General features: G+C 33.8%; 1 protein-coding gene across 5 annotated transcripts in view; it reads right to left on the minus strand.

The window, feature by feature from the left end:
• LOC138310340 (protein Wnt-10a-like) overlaps window positions 1–23,967 on the minus strand; it is a 50,768-nt gene that overhangs the window by 5,902 nt on the left and 20,899 nt on the right. For 2 of the 5 annotated variants that reach the window (XM_069251523.1, XM_069251521.1), the window contains exons 2-4: window positions 16,618–17,554; window positions 6,853–7,115; window positions 364–629 (exon numbers count right to left, since the gene is read on the minus strand). In XM_069251523.1, the coding sequence (XP_069107624.1) occupies window positions 364–629; window positions 6,853–7,115; window positions 16,618–16,784 (696 nt within the window). In that variant the 5' untranslated portion in view covers window positions 16,785–17,554. Of the gene's footprint in view, window positions 1–363; window positions 630–6,852; window positions 7,116–16,617; window positions 17,555–17,963; window positions 18,594–23,967 lie in introns of those variants that run through there. The other 3 variants (XM_069251520.1, XM_069251524.1, XM_069251522.1) reach the window with 3 other exon arrangements.

Consider the following 23,967-nt stretch of genomic DNA (forward strand, 5'->3'; position numbering starts at 1 on the left):
ACAACGACCTGTGTCTTTCTTACACTAATGCTATGGCTAGCGCGTGTGATTCGACACGTGTAAACATTTAATATGATGGATGTTCAGTGTGGGTTTGGATCGGTGTTGGCCTCTTTTCCTAATTACTATTTTAATAGAATGATATATATGCTGGGATTCCTGATGAAGGAAGACAGTTTTCAATTACAGATCTTTGAAGAGCCTATATAATTTAGTCCTACAGTAACGATACCCTCATTTACAATATATACCTATAGAATAACCTATAACATATACACTTAATATGTGAACAGATTGTATCATAATAAACTATTTACTATATATATATATACTTTATTGATAGACATCGTAAGATGTACTCACCAGGCGTCCTGCTCGGTTATTGTGTAAATTAATTTTGGCGTGAATGTCTTTCGCTCTTTCTTTCACATCCAAAAATTTGGCGGAGAATTTTTCGCCGAACTCGACATTATGACTACATCCTCCCCACTCCCATTTGTCCTTGACCTTGCCATGTTGACTCATGTCACAGCCACAGGACCGCAGCTTCCCCATGCTGCACGCCTTCGCCACCTGGTGAGTAACCCCTGCTGCCAAGATGGCGTACGCAAAGGCAGACTCCCGGAAACCTGTAGAACAAAAACATCATTACATCATCATCATCATATCCATATCATCATCATGGCGTACGCAAACACAGCCCCCCGGAAACCTGTAGAATGGAAACATACTAATGATAAATCATCATTATTATCATCAGTATATCATATCATCATCATCATCATCATCATCATCATCATCATTATTTTCATCAAAAACAACGAAAAAACCCCATCCAAGCATGTTAAATCGATCAGGATTCAAAACTAAAGTAAGCTTTCAAAAATGAGAGACTGACCCATGGGTAAGGGTAAAGGCGTCCGTTCTTTATAAGACCTCTTTGATATAATCCAGGTCATAATACATATCTTAAATTCACACCAAAGAACAATCGTAAAAAGAAATGCACTTTAGTGAGATATTGCATTCAACACTGACAATCATTTCAGTATTCCATAACTATATTTCATTTGTTTCAGCAAGGAGTCTTTTCAAAGGTGTCATTTGATCTTGTGTTCTTTTTTTGTGTTTCTAGGTATGGTTTCGCCATCTTCTATTTTAAGCAATATCATAACCATTGAGTCATCTGAAGATAAAACCGTTACTTGTGAAAATCATTTGTATTGATTAGCTATCAAAACATAGCGGCATTGACACATGAGACAATTTTTTTATCATTATGTAAATGAATCACAAAAGTTGATGATAATAGGACAAACCTGAACAAAACATTAATAAGTAATTATGACATTGTTTGATGATTAGAAGTCGCCTAACTAAAATCTTAGAAAGAGTTACCTTTTGGATGCGCAATCAGTTTTCATCTTTTTGTCTTTCTGTGATAGAGAAAATGCATTCCTACCTTGAGCAGTCTATTCTTTAACCCTACCATATTATCTCTCAACAGACATTTATCGTTTCTTTACAATGTAAAATAAAACTTGGAGCGAAATATCAAATACTTTTGACAAATGCATAATGTTCTAAAGAATTATGAATACATGCATCATTCATATCGATAATGATCAGTAATATGCGACATATTTTTTTGTACTCGAAAAGTACATCAAAATTTAGGCTGATAGAATGACATAATTTAAAATCCAAAAATAGTCATGAAGTAAATCAATCATATCGGAAGTTAGACAGATCATGTATACTTCCTATTATCAAATTTATGGAGAATATTTTAGGTGATGCACAGATAACACTTGTAAATCAAATTTAATCGTTAATTATTACTAATTAATGTCCTACAAATTTATTACCTACAGTGACGTAGTCATAAATTAATAATGCACTTATTCTTTGGACTGATTACCATCTGAATTTTGACCCTAATTAAGTCAACAAGTAATGTGTTAAGAACATCAACCTTAAGACATGCACGTGCTACACTTACGTCAGTTCTCCTTGCATTTTTTATTTGAAACATCCGTACTTCATAGATTATGATACGACTGAAAACCCTATCTCAATAACGTATATATCTCCGTAAAACGGTAAACGTAATGAAGTAAAACCCATTATTATGATCAATGGTATATTAAAGAATTAAAGATAACGCTATAATGATATAATCACTGTTTTGGATCGCCGGTGTAGATAGCGTTGGGTCAAGGAGCCTATAAACTTATGATAATACCGAGCATCTTACACTTCGCCAATCTCTCACGAAATCTACTCAAGATCACCAAGGATCAAGGATCAAAATATATCTCTACAAATGTACTGTCCAACGTACAGATAATCATGACAGACACTTCAGTCACACGACAGCTTGTTATTCACTTCTTCAATGTATTTAAATCCACTGAGAAAGATTTGTCAAAGAAAAAATGTTCGGGCGTTCTTTGCCCTAAATTAAGCCATTTAAACATTATTTTATCTATTTTAGTGCTGATAATTCTCTTGGAAGATTTAAATACTCCTTCGTTTTACGTCCTCTTTTATGTAAAAAACAAATCTACATGGGAATTTCATTCATACATTTGTCATCAATATTTCAATTCAGCAAATAAAAGACTATTGGTAAACGATTAATGGAAAAACAAGGGATACACAATCCCGGTAAACTGTTGATAGGCTTAAGCTGATAGTTTTTGAAGACGTGAAGGACATTTCTATTTCGCTTTTGATAGTTCTAAAATAAGAGTATATAAGCCATTAAATGAACTAACCGATTTAGCTTTATCAGATCGGTGTAAATTAGTTGCACTAATATTCTCTTCTATTGAGAGATTAATGAAAACATTCGGCAATTATACCTGTGAACGATCTAAGCTAAAACCTACTAATGACTAACACCCCAGGACGACAATATCAACAGGTTTGATTTTTAGATCGATCTTATTAGTTAATTTAAAATCTCTAAAAGAGGGACATGAGACCGATTCCTTATATGGTCGTTATTGTTCAGCTCCGTTTTCTTATCAAATGAAAGTATTACGTTGTGCTTCGGAAGTTCTTTAAACTTTATATACTACTAATGTGTTATATTAATGACGCATTCGAAACTTCTTGGCATTTTTCACAATCTGCCTCCTATTCTCATTCATTGATTGGATTCAAACATCAACCCTCTAGACCCGGTAGTTAAAATCAGCGCTGTCACGCCCAAACTACGTTTAATGACTGCCAGGTTTCTCTAGTTCTAATTGTTCACCAAATGGTATCAAATTGGGTGTTTAACGGCAATTAACAGCTTCTAGCATCGTATTGGATAACAACACAAACAGGGCTGTGGAAACTCGAGTCAATATCAGGGGGATTGGGTGACCACGTGGTATGGTGGTATGACAATAGACGTGCACGCGATTTGTACACTGAGGTTGGTTCTATTTCTCTTACTCATGTTCAGATCATATTTATTCTGAAAATGATTGATAAAAACAATCAAACAGCATTAAAGAGACCGGTGCTTTAAAAAGATGCCTTTGCAATTAAACTAGTCCTTTCACTGTAGGCTATAAAAGCATGAAATTAAAACAATATTTTCAAAAGCATATAAGGTTGCGAACAATTAAAGTCTGTGTTGTCAATACATATTAAACTTTTTATAATTTAAATGATTCATATTCCTAGTTGTATTGTAATACTTTAAGTAGTTGTACATTCAGCCAACATTTTGCTCCTTTGAGGTTTCACAGAATCAATTTGAAGATAAAATATGGGGTGTTAAAATTTATAATTCAAATGTTTCAAATTTATAAGAACAAATTAATGGTATCAAAATAAAAAAAATGAATTCAAACTTTAATCTAAGAACGAGTAAAACGAGTAAAATCTGCATTTCAAATACAAAAAAAAAAAAAAAAAAAAATGAAAAAAATAATATTGACATAAATGTATTTTAATTATGATTAGAACAGTGATCGATCCGTATCTATGTCCACAGAAACCAAACAAATGAACATATATTATCGAGAATATTTAAGCAAAACGACAGATAAATGTAATCGATATCGGGAGGTAGGGTTGTTATGAATATTCCGGACATTTGATTGACAGATTATTTGACCTAATGTTCGATTATAACTTTACATTGATGCTGTAATGAGAAAGGAATGTGAGTCTTCCACCATCGGTTCACTGTAATAGATTTTCTACGTCCGTCACTTCTCTTTATTCTATACAAACGTGAAGCAAAAGTGGCTACAATAGCAATTTGTTAAAATATCAAAAACATTTTTCTCATTTTATCTTTAGCATTGAAGCTCGTTTGAGGGTCCTTATCGATCCTATTATATTTGTACAGTGTCAATAGGCGCTGTGTCACTCGTTATTTAATTTTGGTCCATTAGATACGCAAGTGATTTGTACTATAAAACTGTGTACATTTTACACGTCAGTGCTAGCTTTACATTCACTCAACAGTATAGCGTTAACTGTATTATAAACATTTTGTTTTGACTTCAATAGTATGAGAGCATTTAACATTTATATTCAAGAAAAGTAAATAAATTATCAAAATAAGTGAATTGAGTGTCCAGTCTATGATAGAACAAACACTCCTTACTTGTATCGGCTATTTAAATATATAATTAATATGGCGCTGAATTTAACAAATGTCTTACAAACCTATAAGGACCTTTTATACAAAGTTTGTCCATGGATAGGATACATACATAATGCTAATTGTCAATTTAAGCAAATGAGATTTTTACACATTTTAAGTTCTGTATCGCTTTGACCGTCTATTTATTTTTCAATCTCAATAGAAGATATCAACAGGCCACCTCTATTACTAACTGATCTATGTTCTTGCGGTTCACCCATTAATGGGCTGTATGTAGTATTACCTGTAGCACGGGAAGATCAAAGGGGACCGCTGTACAGGTGTGACAGCTAGCGCTTTTGTATTTTGATAAACATTAGTTTGACGATTAGCAATGCGGAGATGATATGCTGCTGTCGTTCAGAACACAGTTATACCCATATACACAATGGACACTCGATCTGAACAGCGACTGTCAGGCGAGGCTAGGCGAAAGGGGGTATGATAAATCCATAGGGATCACCTGATTTAAATAAACATTTATAACTAGCTCTATTTATCGGCATTATTTACTGTCTTTCACTTGAATTCCTAATTGTACTTCAACTGTAAACATGAACATTAAATCAGTCAACCGAAACCCGTTAGTTGAAATTAAGACAGGATTAAAGGCTTCATCAACAAGTGTATATCTAATAAACGTTCAACATTTGTGATAAATTATATGCAGAATTGATACACGTGCTAGTTATGTTGGCCTCAATACCTAACCGTACCAGATATTCATTAGATAGGTATTTGACTCTATACCTGAAAATATTCATTCCAATAATATTCAGCCATGCGTGTAAAATTCCGGACACTTGCTCTCGTCTAGACGGGACTCCTTATTGGCCCCTTTAGATAAAGTAGGGGTTGTTACTAAATAGTAGTATTTTGTCATACCTTTGGAATGTTTAGGTCGGCATTTTCTGACATAGACATTTACAGAAAATTACATGGTAGAATGGTGTTCATTAATGTCTTGTTAAATACAATCCTGTCATGAGAGTCGGTTTCAATATCAATTCGTCACCAAGTATCAGTGAGATCACATACGGTAATCATGTAACACAAACCAAAATACTACTTCGAAAAAATGTAAAATTTCTTGTAATCTAAGAATTAACTTAAATGGATTTTTTTTAAGTTACGGAGATATAACAGAATATAAAAATCATAATGTAAAACTTCAAAATTACATTTCAACCTAAACATATGAAACTTCCAATTTCATGAGAATGTACCCTAAAAGCCGCAAAATTACATTTCAACCTAAACATGTTAAACTCCAAATTTCAAGAGAATGTACTCTAAAAACCGCAAAATTATATTTCAACCTAAACATGTTAAACTCCAAATTTCATGAGAATGTACTCTAAAAACCACAAACTTATATTTCAACCTAAACTTGTGAAACTCCAAATTTCTTGAGGGACTCTATTCAGTCAGTCTGAGACATCGATACAAACGGTGAAGTTATATATTGTGTAATGAGATAACAACATATATTTTTAAACCAATGAAAATACTTGTTAGAAGCCAGATTTATTATTCTTATTTAATGGTATGTTCATAGATTTAATTTTTGAGATACGTCGAATTGAGACCTATCTACAGATCTAGAATACACTAATTGAGGAAACATCAACAGAGTGTGTGCTTTCGACTGAAAGTTCTACCAATGGAAATGCTTGTTACAGTAAAGATTGGATTATTCATATTGAATGATATGTTTCTAGACAGAATTTCTAATCTGACCTTTAGATCAATAACACCGAATATAAGATAAACATTACATATATGTAATGGTCATGCATCCTTAGTAGTGACTGAGGTAATAAGGTTGTTAGAGTTAATTGTCATAAGGGCGATGGTTTTTCCTCAGACAACTCCGATAACAACCCCTTATAGGAATTATTTGATGAAATAAGCAACTGCCTGGCAGTTGGATATAAATGCTTCTTGCTTGCAATGCATATTCCATTGAATTACAAATTTACGTTAATGTACATTGACGTCGGCGTTTGTAACGCCACCTCAGATGGGTTGATATCACGGTCTAACAATTTAAAAAGAGTCCCCCCAGAATCACTTACAGAACTAGATAGAATCATAAAGATTAATGCGAATGTTTTTTTGTTATATATCTATATTATATTATATTAACCGTATGACGTGTACTATTAATGTTGTGGAAGAAATCAGGAAATTACCTTTTCCGAGTATAGGGCTAGCATGAGGGTTTTTATTTTTCTTTTCCAGCGTAGAGCAGTTCCAGCGATGGTCTTTGAGCTGGTGCTGGCACTCGTGGATGGCTACTTGTATCCCCTGAATGGCTGACGCTGTTACATCCGGGTGCTGGAAACAGTGTTCATATTGATGTGACGTCAGAGCTGGATATGTTTTACAGACCGTGTTGGGGTCAAGGTTAGGTTCCGGTGGTAGATTCAATCGGAGGATATCGTTACTCATGCCCCTAGAAGAAAATAAGATTAAAGAAAATGTTATAAATGATATTTTAGTAAAGCAACCTTCCAGTTGCAGATATAGGGATGTTGATTATGGTAATATCTTATCAACAATATTTCAGGATTAACTCCCTTTGATGACATGTATCAATGAGGTAACGCATGCGTGGTTTGAAGATAAACTACTGTAAGTAGAGGTTTCCTTACAAAACAGTACAGTTCAACATGTTTTTTCAAACCCGAATTAGTTAGTTTTCAAATTTTAAATTGACACGAGCTTTAATTTGGTAATGCATGCGTAGTGTGAGAAATTGTGGTAAGCGTCAACATTTTCTGATAGTGGTAGAGTCTCTTAGAGACACAGTGATAATAAAAATGTACATTTTAATCAGATTGCATGAGACACAAAAACATATTAGAGGAAAATAGATCAGTTGAAATAACAGGACTTGTCTGTTGTTTTATAAGAAAGTTTCCTTAATTAACAACCTGAAAGCATCTATTTTACTAATCCACGCACTATTTAATATATCTATGAAGACTTGAACCATGATCATTGAATATAAACTATCCTATTTTGACTCAAAAATGAGACCTGGATTTTCAGTTTAGCCATTGGAATTCCCTTTTTCTCCGCTTACACATATTCAAACAAAATTATTGAGAAACAACTCAAGCTAAACACTTGTAAGGACTGTGCTTTAGACCCCTGAATGGGATGCTCTGAAATCTAAAATTTGACTTCATAAAGAATAGATCAACAAAACGACTTTAAAGTCAATGTTTTGTTTAACTAGGCGGTACCTCAAAGAACTCCTGCGGTATTCACAATTCTATCTCAAATCAATTAAATGTAAATTAAATTTAAAGACATCGCATTCTTGTTTGAACAACCGATTTTCTGTTTGAGAAAAAGTCATTTCTTCGGGATTTTATTTGTGAAACCACTCACTCTACGTTTGCTATGGAATCTGATATGAGAAAACTTGCGGGTTCACTAACAAACGATTTCAATCATGTGTTTATTTGTTGATAGAAGAAACAAGATATATCATCATTATATTCTTAGTCAAGATATTCTATGTATGACCCGACATGTAAAATAATCCCTTGGTTAATATACAGTGCATTTGTAACTATCATGCCATTCAATATGATCAACCACACGTAAAATAATAATTTGATTAATATACTGAACACTCATTACTATTATGCCATTTTATATGATTTAAAACAAGCCCTTTGTTGAATTTACTGTTTACCCATTAATATCAGGCCATTTTATGTTCTAACAGCCATACACAAAAACAAAAATACCATACACCTGATGCATATCCTTTATGCATTATAAGTCTACAAGATTGAAAGATAAATATGACTACAGCGGAATATTTGATATAATGATGAACACAGCCGAGGATAATGGATTAAAAGGTAACAGAGCATCATTGGAGGAAGCATACTGTATACCACTCGCGGAATTCGCGAAGTACAAAAGGTCTCGCAAGAGATAGAATGCAAATTTGAAAATATTTCGCGAAAATTGCATAAATCTTATGAATTAAAGCATAGTTGGCTGTAAGGGCTCTTTATCGAAGTTATGTATTCGTAAAATAATGTTGACGCAAAATATTGCATACATGAAGCTATAATTCTTTTATCTTCTGAGTTACAAATAATGGACTTATATTTTTCACGCTGTTACTATCAAAATGTACCTGTATTAGCATCTGAGTTACTGCAGGTAACTTTCCTTGGATACACTGGATTTCCAGTAGCCCATTATCCCACCAAAACAGTGTCTGTTGCGGGACTTTATAGAATTATTTGGGATATAATTATCAAACTTCAGTCATGGAGATTCACAGCAGGTTTCATTATCCAGCACAGGAGGCGACCAGAATGGACAATTTATGAAAATGCACTTTGAAGATGAAAATGATGGTGAATATAAGTAACTACTTTTGTCTATATTTGACCAACATATCCTGAAAAACTGCCCATTTCCATGACTTTTCTCACAACCTTAAGACACTTAGAAATGCGGATTGTCCAGTGGTCCTCAAAACCAACATACACGGTACCTGATGAAAGGCGTAAACAACATAATTACAACATCACATATGTATCAGGATTCAAATGAAAAAGGGTTGTTCAAATAAATGACCTTATTTGTTTGTTTCATTAATTAACGTCCTATTAACTTTCAGGGTCATGTATGGACGGCATCCCATGTATACGGTGTGAAGCGTGTGTGTAGTGTTTGTTTATGGGAAGGTAAGAAGAATCTCACAGATTTTACTAAGAAAGTAACACAATATCAAATAGGAGTATTTTCTTAATGTAAACAATTGCTCTGACGACATATCGATTTGACTGGTACAGCTATTGTTAACCATTTATGCGTGGGCTAGAGGACATGTGTTAGCTTTATGATGTATCAATATTAATGTTTCACACGACATTGTTATGTTACAATAAACTTTGTTACTCATTTCCTGAATGGGGAGTAAGGAATGGTCATCAATAGCACAAACATAAAAAGGAACCTACATGGGTAAGCATGTGGTTTTAACATATGGTAGACGAAACATATTTGCATCATTGTCAACGTCATTAATTTTGAGAATTATTTGTTCATTAACGAAATGTAAACAACGAACAACATGAGCCAATGATGTAAGGTTTTGGGTAAATTCTTTATCTTACGGGAAATCTGTTCAATAATTAATGTCTCGTTTGACCTATCAACTTCAACATTTAGTAGTAATATATTCTGTAAACTGAAAAGATAATACATTAAATATAGCGTCTGCTTCTAAATGGTTTTATCAAAACACTAATAATATTTAGATTCCATAAAAGTAACATTTGACAAAAGAAATAGAATCGCCATTGAAACTTAAGGAATTTTACACAAATGTGATTTGATAAAAAAATAATTTCCGTTTTTATTTTAGGAAATTATATTTTTGCTTTGAGATGATTTAAAAAACAAACAGCCTTTGATACAATGACAATACTAGACTCAGCATTTTGTTGTGTTTTATAAGACCTTAGTTCTACTATAAGAAAGAAACCTAATATCTGTTTAATCGTTCTGATGTTGATAAAGATACCATGTTGTTTATATATATACAACAGTTAAAGATTAGGTAAACAAAATACGAAGATAAGTAACAACCATACATAGCTTACATTCATCACGTGATACAAAGACTTTGGGCTACTACCGAGCCTTAAACGATAATTCAGATCCATGATTTCATTAATCCTATAGTGGATCAAAGTGCAATCGATGACAATTCCGTTAAAGTCGATGAGGTATGACGGTGATCACTGACCCCTGTCATCATTGACGGTATCAGGGCGTAGAGTGGTGGCTACCATTAGTCAGCGACCCGTGACCCGTGTCATTATTACGGGTCTAGAAGGTGGGATATGTACCGAGATCTAGGCATTGTGTTACTGGCCGATATAGTGTTAATGATTCTACACTCACCTGTGTGGGAGATCAGATACCGAAAATCTAGATTTTTACAAATCGGAGATAATTAAGTTTTACCCATTTCTAAAGCCTGATAGTGTAATTTGTTAAATAGACGATATAGCGATAGGTAGATCGGTCGGTTTTGATCCTACGTCTTGTTTACGAGCATCCATTTGTTGTTTGTGGGTAGCTGTCCCGGTGTTTGTGTTGCCATTGTCGTTAGTCATACCCAGTACAGTCATCGAAATGAGGTTTCATCAAAGGCCACCCACCCAGGCCAGCCCCTTGTCCTAGCCCATGGAGGCTAAATAAGGAGTAAATGGGGTGTTTAATAGTCCTCTAAACACACATCCCACCGCCGTAAGGGCCCGGCTTACTTAAATTGGATTTATATTACTTACAGTGATCAGATTAACGCTATGGTATTTTGATAATCGAAATTACCATCAGAACTCTGTATCGTTTGAGTGCCATTTGTCGCTTCTTACAATTGAAATAAATCAGTTTATGTATGCTGTTTAATCACACGAAAATCCCACATACAAATACATGCCGACAACTTTTATCCAACCGCAAACTTTAATGGAAAAGGAAGAATATGACGAATATATTTTCACATCCAAATAAAATAAAGATATTTGCGAAGAAAAAAGAAAGAAAGAAAGAAAAAAGAAGAAGAAGAAAGAAGAAGAAGAAGAAGAAGAAGAAGAAGAAGAAGAAGAAAGAGGATGAAATAGAGGAAGAAGAAAAGAAGAAAAAGAAGAATAGCAAATAGAAGAAGAAGAAAAAGAAGAAGAAGAAGAAGAAGAAGAAGAGAAGAAGAAGAAGAAGAAGAAGAAGAAGAAAGAAGAAGAAGAAGGAAGAAGAAGAAGAAGAAGAAGAAGAAGAAGAAGAAGTAGTAGAAGAAGAAGAAGATGATAATAAAGAAGAAAAAGAAGACGAAGAAGAAGGTGCAGATGCATCAGGGAGTCGGCATTCCATTCTTGATCGATGTTACCCGCATTACCGTAAGCGTGGATATATTCAGTATTTAATTTCGTGAATTTCAAAAAACCCGTCGAACATTAAATAATGTACTTTTAATGTCATCACTCGACATCATTCAAATATTTCGTATCTAATTTCGCTATGCTTTTTTATGGATTTCTTGTCAATATTAGCGATGAAGCAAATATTTTTTGCGAATACTTATGAGTTACTTAGAAAGCAGGATATATATCACTTCAATATGATAAAGGGTAACGCAGTACAGCTGATGGGTTTCTAAAGTACAATTTACAAGCGAGTTCAATTTGATGATAAAACGCAATATCATTGTCATGAGCTAGTTGGTAGTTCTCTGTCGCCATATCAACAATGAAGGTTACTTTTATCTAGACACATCAGCTGGTACTCGCTTTGCTCACAGCTTCTATTAAATTTCCTGATTGATCAAAACGGTAACCGGAAGTAAAATATGCATGAATAAAATCAACTTTTACATGGCGTTTTTCAGTGATAAAGAAGGGATATATAACAAAATATGAATAATATCAATTTCATTTTCAATATTTTCCGTATAATTGAAAATCTAACCGCCCGTGGCTGTTGTTGATAGCAGTGTGTGGGTGGGTATTTAGACTTACCTTTGATAACGCTGACGGAATGGATCGTGGGGAGCAGTTATTATCTATTATCATATTATATTCACAACATATGTGTTAATATCCCTCCTTGTATAAACAGTTGTTCATAAGGATAGGCGAGGTCGGCAGGGACTTTGTGGTCTCACCATCGTCAGGGCAAACAGCTTATCAACATGATTGTAGTACTATAGTGTACCATATAATACTCTCTATCGCATTGCTTTGTCTCAATAGATTATCAACATGATTGTAGTACTACCATACTCTCTATCGCCTTGCTTTGTCTTAATAGATTATCAACATGATTGTAGTACTACCATACTCGTTATCACCTTTCTTTGTCTCAACAGATTGTCTCTAGGATTGCAGTACTCTATCGCCTCCTCGTTTCTTTGTCCTAACAATTTCAATTTTGATTTAATTCCACATGTGATACTGTATATACGACTTACACGAAACCTAAATGTTTCTTGCAATATAGACGAGCAAGGAGGCGGAAAACAAAGCAAAATAAATTATAATTCATCATATAACTAAAGTGATATGTATAATTAACATAATTCATAGTTTACAAAAAAGTATGAATGTTTACTATATGAAAATTATAACCGGAGACGTTTAAGTTCAACTGGTGCAAGAATGAACGAAAATAGCCATATCACAGAAGTTCATAGTTATGTAGGTGACTCTTCGGTAACACAAATATGTATTATCTTTTAATGTGTATTCTTTACATATTTATTTCGACACTAATTTGTTTCGCTATCAACATTTCAAAAGGTAAAGAGAAAATTTGCAGGCAGAATGAAATTAGAAGAAATAGATTTTAAATTTTTGTTAGGCTATCACAAAGAATACGCTATATAGTCTCAGAGACAAAAACTTTGCAAAAAAATAATTTATGCATATTTTGGATGGTTACCATGGCAATTACACCTATAAAATTAGAAAACAGTCATTATAGTCGAATCTGGGATGTACTTAATATTCCAAATACAACAATTTAAAAACTTAACACAAGTTTAAAAACAAATGATGGGTTCGGGGGCCAAAAAGGGCCCAAACTATGCACAGCCCTTAAATCGCAATTGAAAATAAGGTGTTTTACAATGTATCAATTGTAAAAACTTTGTAACGGTATTTCACTGAAATATACTGATGACAACATCAAGCATATTCTGTATTACAATACCATAGCAACGCGTCTTATTAACCAAGCTAAAAGTTCACATATTATTTGTCTTGTTTCCATATTAGTTTTCATGGTCATTCTAATACATGTAATAACAATTGGAGGCAACGTAACACGACAGTAAAACAGTGCCTTATTTTCCAATCCCAAATACTCTAACGTTTATAATATTATGTATTAGTCTATTGAATGATGAATAAAATAATACTTAAACTAAAAGAAACTTTACTTTATGTTAACAACTATGTTATGTTATTAGAACATATTTACTTCTCAAATAAGGGTTGTGTTATCACTGTTATGTTTCGATTTGCCGATTATCGCAAAAAGACCCCAGGCTAAGATTTCACAGAAATGTATCCCTTTAGATCAGACAGTACCGACATAGGACAAACCGATAATCCAAACTCAGAATTGATTAATGGTGGACAAAATATCAACAAAAATGGCAACTTCTGAAAACGGAGGTGATTCAGCATTATGTAGTACAAACAGAGCGACATGAAGCAGTACAGGTGCCACAGGTGCGTGGTCCATCAATCATAGAGAGTATAAATCTTTGATTACATTTAGGTTAAAAACATCAACACCTAACACATGTTTAGCTAATCGAGGATTTCTGGCGGAATAAACAGCCCCAGGCTGCAGTAAACGAAAATAAAACTGGATTCAGAGACAAGACACACAGACATTGATACAAACACCTGTTTTCTGTATATTCTGTATTTTCATTAGAGAATATCGAAATTCGCTGACATATTTTCAGATAATTTTCTTTCAAATTAAGTTACAAAATTTGGACGATAATCATTATTACATATATTGCTTTGTTTTGTTATCACATACTCTCTTGTAAAAAGAGGAAATAAAGAATGTCTGTCTGACTGTACGTAAATATGTTTATTTCAATTCAGACACTTCTCTGCTACTAACATTGATTTTAAGTTAATTAAGCAAGATGCATATCTTTTACTATGTAAATACGTAATTTTGGGAGTATCATATATCAGAATGGATTGGGAATATCATAAATAAAAATTAAAAAAAATAACGATTAAGAAAAAAATGAAGAAATGCTATTCATCGGAAAATAGGTCAAGGCAGAATCAAGGGTATACTTTGTCATTGTGGGTCATATGTAGTAACAAAATGTCCATATGTAATCCGTATCTCCCTAGGTAACATGAGCCATATAGGGCCTCCATCATGGGTGCCATCCAATGTTTAATTCAGAGTATATAAAAGCTAGTCAAATGGATCCCTTTTGGCCCCTGATGTTTCAAAAAATGTTCAATTTATCTTCATATAATTACAGACGTCATTTCGTCCCGTACAACTTTTGACTTTTTGTTGACTTTTTTGTTTTCTCTCTCCCAACGATGTTTGGGTGCAAACGGCGCCGTTAATATAAATCTAGGTTAGATCTAAATAAAAATTGCCAAAGCATGCCAATGTTTTCTAAAATTAGATGTAATGCTTTATTATCGGAGGGTTTGAGATATATTTTCTTCATTGAACAAATTCCACCTTGTGTTATTCAAGAACGTACGAGATATAGAACTTGGAGGGAAGCCGGAGTTTCCGGAGAAAAACTACCGATGTACGACAATTGCCCCGTGTGGATATTGTGCTAAATTACATAGGTGCATAAACGCAATAACTGAATATTTACCCTATATGAAATCCGTATAGAATGACAGAAATGCACATCTTTGCCATTTGCCATAACAAGTTATAATAAGTTATGAATATTATTGCTTCTTCATCAATCAAAGCAAAAATGTCAGTAGATGTTGTAGGAAATTATATTGTAGCTATTAATGAATATTTTGTTACTACTGAACATAGTATCAGTTACAAAGAACATAAGAAGGTTTATAGAATTATAAAATGAGATTACGTCTTGTATGAGTTAAAAAGTCCCGCAAAAAGTGCTCGTAAATATTGTATAAATATTAGTTATTCCACGTACATTTTGAAATTTATTTGGAAATGAGGTTTAATATAATTGATATGATTTACAGTTTGTATTAAGGTTTCTGGAAAAAAACATGCTCGAAAGCGTGTCCAAGAGGCAAGGGTAGGTTTTGTTGTTGTTGTGTTATATCCCGATACTTAGGCTAGAAAGGAGGGTGTCAACTCTTATACTACACACATACCATGAATATTGTATGAATTATCATAAAATTTACCATGAATATTATATAATTATTTTAGAAAATTATCTTACCTTATTACCTCATTGAATTGACATACCTTGGATATTTTCAAAGGTAGCATGAATAATGTATGGCATAGATTTTATAATGATTACTGAGTGAGATATAAAAATACGAAGAATGTTGTATTGATGATATTAAACATAAATATGACCTTACCTTGAATATTGATTGATTTTTATAAATATCTATTTAAATTACAATACCTACCATAGAAATTACATAAATATAATTTTAAATGTAAAACTGTATGATGACTAGAAACATAATATAAAACTTACCATGAATATAAACAGTATAAGACTTACCATGAATACTGTATGAAGAGTAGACGTATAAAACTTACCATGAATACTGTATGAAGACTAGAAGTATAAAACTTACCATGAATACTGTAGTTAGACTAGAATTATAAAACTTACCATGAATACTGTATGATGAGTAGAAGTATAAAACGTACCATGAATATTGTATGAAGGCTAGATGTATAATATAAATCTTACTGGGAATAATGTATGAAGAGTAATAGTATAAAACGTACCATGAATACTGTATGAAGACTAGAAGTATGAAACTTACCATGAATACTGTATGAAGACTAGAAGTATAAAACTTACCATGAATACTGTATGAAGACTAGAAGTATAAAACTTACCATGAATACTGTATGAAGACTAGAAGTATAATACTGTATGAAGAGTAGAAGTATAAAACTTACCATGAATACTGTAGTTAGACTAGAAGTATAAAACTTACCATGAATACTGTATGAAGAGTAGAAGTATAAAACTTACCATGAATACTGTATGAAGACTAGAAGTATAAAACTTACCATGAATACTGTATGAAGAGTAGAAGTATAAAACTTACCATGAATACTGTATGAAGAGTAGAAGTATAAAACTTACCATGAATACTGTATGAAGACTAGAAGTATAAAACTTACCATGAATACTGTATGAAGAGTAGAAGTATAAAACTTACCATGAATACTGTATGAAGAGTAGAAGTATGAGTGTAAGTGTCCGGCCTGTATTAGAATGATACACAGTAACACCTGTCCTGTGGTCCCTCCTCCAGTGCTGTCCTTCTGAATTATTACAATGCATTGTTTTACACCTGAAACACGTGTCTGTATCAGGTAACTCCATCGTATCAGGTCAGGAACTCCGGGTCATAGATAGATATGTGTCACTCTAGGTACCTAACACACGAACTGAACCATAAATGGTACTAGAAATGTGTCACTCTATGGACAAACCACACAATATTGACCACAGGTGGTGCTAGAAATGTGTCACTCTATGGACAAACCACACAATATTGACCACAGGTGGTGCTAGAAATGTGTCACTATATGATCAACCACACAATATTGACCACAGGTGGTGCTAGAAATGTGTCACTATATGGACAAACCACACAGTATTGACCACAGGTGGTACTAGAAATGTGTCACTATATGGACAAACCACACAGTATTGACCACAGGTGGTGCTAGAAATGTGTCACTATATGATCAACCACACAATATTGAAAGTAGGATTGGTCAAACGCGATGTCTATATTCCTTATATTCACAATTGTCGGTGTTCGTCCATGACATTGTATACCTACATCACAGACGACACTAGAAAATATCCTCACTCAATCATATAATAGTAAAGGCTATCAAGGGACTTGTAATATAATCTAGATTTAAAACAGTTAGATTCTAATTAAGTTCACAGAACCTATTGTTCATTAGTATCCTCCCTTTGGATTCCCGGCCGAGTCACACACAATGTTCATATTCCTTTTCTCAATTGTCGGTACGTGGATTGACTCTCTGAGTAATTTGGTAAAGTAGTTGGATTATAAAGCGCTACATTGCTGGCAGTTTTTCTTAACTCGTATCAATTTTGGCAGCGTCATTCTGCATCTGAAAAAGATAGAAATCTGATTAAATATTGCACCCTATTTTATCGATCATTATCAATAAATATTCAGAATTTAAATCAGTGTAAAATCTGTCATGTTACGCAGGTGAATCTAGAATAACAAGTCTTTGTTATGGTATATGTTGAAGGTTACACAACCTTGCGGTAAAGCCATCTAGCTGATACGATTGAGAATCCCGTGTATAACCATGCTTGTTATTGACCCTTGAACGCCAGTATTTTTAACTTCATCGCACGTTGGTATTCCGTTACAGTTTTACTAGAGATTGTAATTTAAAACGCTGTCAAATTATGCAAGCCACTGAATCAGATATATATTTCAATTATTTAGTGTAACGTGCCAGTTAATCATAACATAAAAAAAGTTTTCAATTCCTTCCCAATACTTACCAACATATACATGCGCACAGTCATGCATCTTGGTCGACACACGTGATACCAGACAACAATAATATAAATTCACCATGCGTGTAACAAGCCTATTACACAATCTTAATTTCACAAATTAAAATATACGTGCCTGTTGGATTTATTCGATTTTCTTATGCATCAGCCAAGTTCTGCTGAGCCTATTCCAAGTGATATGGGTTTGAAAACTCTCCACTGTCGCTCTTTCAATTCAGCAAATATACCACTAAAATTCTTCTCTTTAATCGTCTCTTACAAGTGTTCCGACATATCCCCCTTTCTTCTATTCCTGATATTAAAGTGCCATATATCTTATCCAATTTGTTTGAAATGTAAATGTAGGTATTTGCCAAGCGACAGAGCACTGAGGGTATTTCCGCGGTTCACTAAAATGTGGCCTGTCCTGGGTTAACACGAGAACTTATGCCCCTCCAAATCGGTTTTTAAATCTGTTTGTCATAGTGTGTAACGAGGCCGGTTCAAGTTAGCGTAGAAACACCCACGTTTTGTGTTCGGGGATGGGTAGTCTTGGGGGTGTGGTCAGCAAAACTATAACGTGTGATGTCTGTCTTTATAATGGTCATGACTTAGTAGTCCTATTCTAACTCTGTAGCCTCACAGATTCGTATATATACATTTCTCTTTCATTCGCCACACAGTGAAAGCCTATCGACCGACTCCGGAGAATTTAACCTAAACAAGCAATAGAGTATCAAAGGCGACGAGTGTTATCTCTGGGTTCTGTCCTCATACAATTGATAGCCTAAGCACCCTGTATACCGCCATTCCTAATGACTTTGTATACAACAGAATGGATGTCGGCAGTTTATCTCCGAGGCTATGTGTCCCTTACATTCCCCCATATAAATCATGCGCAGGAATCTGACAGAACACTGACTTAAGTAGGTGAGACAAAGCTTAGTAAACTGACTTGAGTAGGTGAGACAAAGCCTAGAAATAGGCGGATGCATATAGGAGAGTACACTGACTTGAATAAGTGATACAAAGCCTAGAAATAGGCGGAGTAATAAAGTCGAGAACACTGACTTTAGTAAGTGAAACAAAGCCTAGAAATAGGCGGAGTGATATAGGCGAGAACACTGACTTTTTTATGCGAGAAAAAGCCTACTAATACGCGGAGTCACAGACAGTAAACCATGAATGAATCTCCTTCTCATCACTGAATCATGATAACTGAGTCAGGCCTCAACACGCTGATACTAATCTAATTAACACCATGTGGTATAGATGCACCCAGTTATTGCCCTTGATTAGAGCTCTTTTATAAATTAAAATAATATGTTTTCAATTATTTTGTATCTTTCGCGCGAGAGAGGATGTACTTTGTGGCTTACATTTAATGAGAATAAGGTGGTGAGATGGACCTAGAATCTCCTGTCAGTCATTTGGGTTAGATTTTACTTCTTCAGACCAAGATTATAAGTCTTAAGAATACGTTTTTACACAAAAAAGATACAAAAAGTTCCCTGATCATGTATTGGCACAATATAACTATATACTGACACGATTAGGACATAATCTACAGGTGTAAATTCCAGACTAATACACTACAGAAGTATGCTACCATTGCTGAATTCTACAAAGATTCCGTATGTTCGGTTAAATTACAGCAAAAATGACCGGAGTTTCATAACTGAAATCTTGTCGTCAAAGTCATAAACACCCATGAAAATAATAATAATAATAATAATTAAATAATAATAATCAATGTCACCACGATAATTATGCTGGTCCCAATACAACCACTTTAAATCAAATGTACAGTTATAGTAATCCGAATGTCACAAGGATCGAAGTAATATCTACATTTTTAAAAATGAATCTGTCCAGATAAAATGAAAATCATCAAATTTCAGATGCATGGACATTTATATTTCAAATACGGTTGATGATCTGAGGTTATCTCGCAGTCGCGTTTTCCTCTTGTAGTAAAAAAAATTCTACTGGAATAGGGAATAGTTTAAAGACTGACATTATACTAGTTACATAGCGGACCATTGTATTGTATTTGGTGTGCCTAATATATACTTATACTTCCTGAAGATATTTCGTTGTACAGGTGCTGCCTATATATATTTGCCTCCAAAGATCTCTTTTCCTAAATAATACGTTTGAACAAGAACTATTATACAAGGTTGGTATGATTACGGTTGGGTGACATTTTCACGGTCAGCTGGTAACGTGTTTATACATTGTTACAACTTCAAGAATGACCTGAACAAAATGAACAAAATGTTACCACACCGAGTGGCCGCTCATAAAAAGGGCAAATAATAGAAGGAAAATCGACACAAAAACTAAATGAAAACTTCAGACATAGCAAACATCATCCCGGAAAATATACCCCCATAGTTACAAGCTATTAGAATTCAGCGAACCAATAAAACCGCACCACAAGTGCCATTATCTACCAAACAGAGACACATCACATGTTCTAACATAATTTCATATCAGAATCACAAAATGTGTAAATAACTTTAAAACATAATGCCAAAAAGTACTTAAACCAGTTGACTTTCGCGTATGCAATATTTCGCGTTTTTTTTTTCGTTTTTGATTTATTTATTTTTTGTAATTTTCATCTTTTTCGTGAATATATAAATTCACGATCAATGGCTTTTAAAAAATTTTGTATTTACAGAATCTTTTTTTTTCTTCAATAATACAATAATTTCAATAATTCGCGAAACATTTTATTTCGCGTTTGAGATCTTTTTACAAAATTACGCAAACATTCGGATTAGTATTGTGAAAATAACGTAGTTTACTGTACTATAATTACATAACTGTTGAGGTTTTAGGATAATCAATAATCCAGGATGGAAATAATGCATAAATGTAAAAAGAAAAGTTACAAAGAAGTAAGTGGTTAACAGAATCTAAAAGGGGCGGTAATAGATTAATAGAAAGCATTGTTAACTTTGTAAATGACAGTAGAAACCAATGGTCAATTTTCAAAGTGGTGTTATCAAATAAAAACGTATTTCTTGTATATTGGTTTTCATAAAACGAACAACATATGCAAAGTCATTATTAAAAAAAACGAAACAAATTACCCTTCAATAGATTAATATACATAAATAAATATATTCAAACGGATTGAAAGAGAGTCAAGAATAAAGTGTTCCATAATGATTTACCCTATGTTTCCTAACATATTGAGAGTAACACACAATATATTTTTGCATTTGCTCTATAAATCTGTAATTCCTCTAGTAGTTAGATTTGTGAGAAATCATGTATTAATCATTTTAACATACCATCGATTATTGAAACGCTATTAGACATGGCAAGTTAGTGTTCTATCTAAAACTTGAAATAAAAACTTTATTAGAAAACAAATCTAAGCTTCATCTAAATGCTTAGAGAGGTATCCAATAAAATTTCGCTGTGTAGGTATATGATGAACGAACAGTATAGGATGATGATGAGTAAATATAATAGGTTTATGGGGAGTAACTATCAACCATTCCTGCTAATTAGGGTTAATGGAAACTAATTAATGTGACCAGACGGTATTATCCCGCCCCCTTGGGTGACTAATACTTGTAAATCCTGCACCGAGTGGCGAGGGCTATGATGATCTACACACACGGGGATTATTACATTTCGCGAATTTCAAAGACGTTTGCCAGGAACAATTTAAGCTGAACTTTATTCCTTTCAATCGATATTTAACTGATGTATTTGATTAAAATATGTCTGAAATATAAATAATTATGAGTATTAGTGAATTATTTTGGATTTATCTGACCTTGGAGTAAACTTACGGAAGGAAGCAGGCCCAGTAAAGTGACAAAATGACATTTTCAGGGTTAAAAAATTATGTGTACCACCGACCAGTAATTTTGGATGTATCAGATCTTGAAGTAAACTTTGGGAAGGAATCAGGCTCGGTATTTCTTTAAAGAAAAACAATTATAAAAAACAGAAACAATTGTGAATGCCACCATGCAAATAGTAATACCATTTACACTATATAGTATCATGATCACTGGAATATAATTCTGGTTACACATGACACATTCGTGTGAAAGACAGCATCCTATATATTTTGCACGAGATCACCCCACGTAGGTTTTTTTGTCCACATCACTATAACACCAGACGTTATATAGAAGAAGTCACTACTGCAGACACCGACACTATCAAAGATTGAGGCCAACCTTCCCTTCAAACAGCAGCACACTTGTAAAAACTTAATCATCTTGTCGCAGTAATTCGCAGCAATCTGTTTTTACACAATCACAAAAAACACCCAAAGACGTATTCGATTGCATTTGGTGAAGTGCGTGGTTGTTGAACAGATACTGAATAAACATAGCTATGACATAATACACTGTGTTTAACTATTTTACCAGATTGTCTGGCGGTTATTCCGGTCCTTTTGATGTTAGTTATGCACGGTCTGTAATCCGTTTATTTACAAATCTATCACTCATATTATCGACTAGAACTGTTCTGTGTGTACTGAATATTGATCATTATGTGTTTATTGTGTGTTACGACAAATCGACAACTATGGTTATCTAACGTTTTGGACGTAGAAAATGGCCAAAACTAACGGCAAATTTTTATTTAAACAGAATTGTCCTTCATGGTTGTTTAAATTTCACATCAATTATTGAATTCTTATAAAATTAATAGGCGATAGTGATTATCGCAAAACACATACGATACGAATTTGGCACATACTGGGTTAAATGGTTGTGATATGTTGTGTGAATGATGATAAAATCGATGAGTTTGTTTCATATTTATCACTTTTTGAATTCTACTGACACAGAGGTCAACCTTATAATGTAAGTTATAATACGCAAATCGGAAGTACCTTATTGATTAGAGACGATTTTTGACGGAAAATCCACACAAACGATAACGTCACTTTTTCCCACCGCTGACTGATATGCCACCGCTTTTAGCCGTCGGAGATTTCTCTGTCAACCCCTAAGGTATGACAAGTTGCGCGTGCTAAATGTTTAAACCGGAAGTACAGAAAAAAAATTACCAATAACACGGCGTCATAGATAAATGTGGTGTACCTTTGGCGTGACGTCATTACATTTTATTGTGTAGTTGACGGCAGTGGTGATGGGAAGTGATTTTACGTGTCGGGAATGTGTGTTAAGTTGTCATAACCGAGAAGAGATACTAAAATAGACAAAAACTGTTCATCCTAAATCCTAAGCTCTACAAATTGATTGCCAATGAAACAACATAATACATTATAAAAAAGAAAACCAAAACCGATAATCTATTCTCTTACCATACTAGTCCGCTAAACCTGCCTATATTATTAGGCTTTTTCATTTTTTATTTTTTGCCTAATATATATATTAGGGAATTTAAAAAAAAGCCTAATAATATAGGCAGGTTTAGCGGACTATTACCTTACGTTCCATTTGCGGATTCGTACCAGTTGTACTAAAATGATACGGCACAGCCTAATGGAACGCGTTTTGGATTTTTTAATGATTGCGGCACGCACATGTAAGACACGCCTCGAATATAAAAGCCAAGTATTTTCTGTGTTAACAATAAAATTGATATAAAAGTAATACCTAAATGGAAATGGTTTCGGCATACAATGAAATAAATAATTCATGTAATTTCATCAGATATCAATACTCTCTGCCTTGTTTTCATCAAAGAAAGCATTTCGGTGACAAATGAAAAACCTTGAGTCAGCCATCTTGAATCCAAGAGGTACGCTCCTGAAAACGAACCATTTGTACCGGTACAGATCTGCTGGTACGGCGCGTTCCATTTGAGATACAACAGATTCGTATCGATACATTTAATACGAAACTGAAAATGGAACACGCGGTTATAGTTTGAATTTAACGAAATTTACGAACGGATAAAATTCTTGCATTTTGTGAACTTATATTTGAAAATTTTCGTATCTACAGAAAAAAACAACACGAAGTGAACTCCTAAAAAGGTCTTCCTAGGACTGTATGTA

This window comes from Argopecten irradians, chromosome 16 (genome assembly GCF_041381155.1).
Source record: "Argopecten irradians isolate NY chromosome 16, Ai_NY, whole genome shotgun sequence".
Taxonomy (NCBI): Eukaryota; Metazoa; Mollusca; class Bivalvia; order Pectinida; family Pectinidae; genus Argopecten; species Argopecten irradians.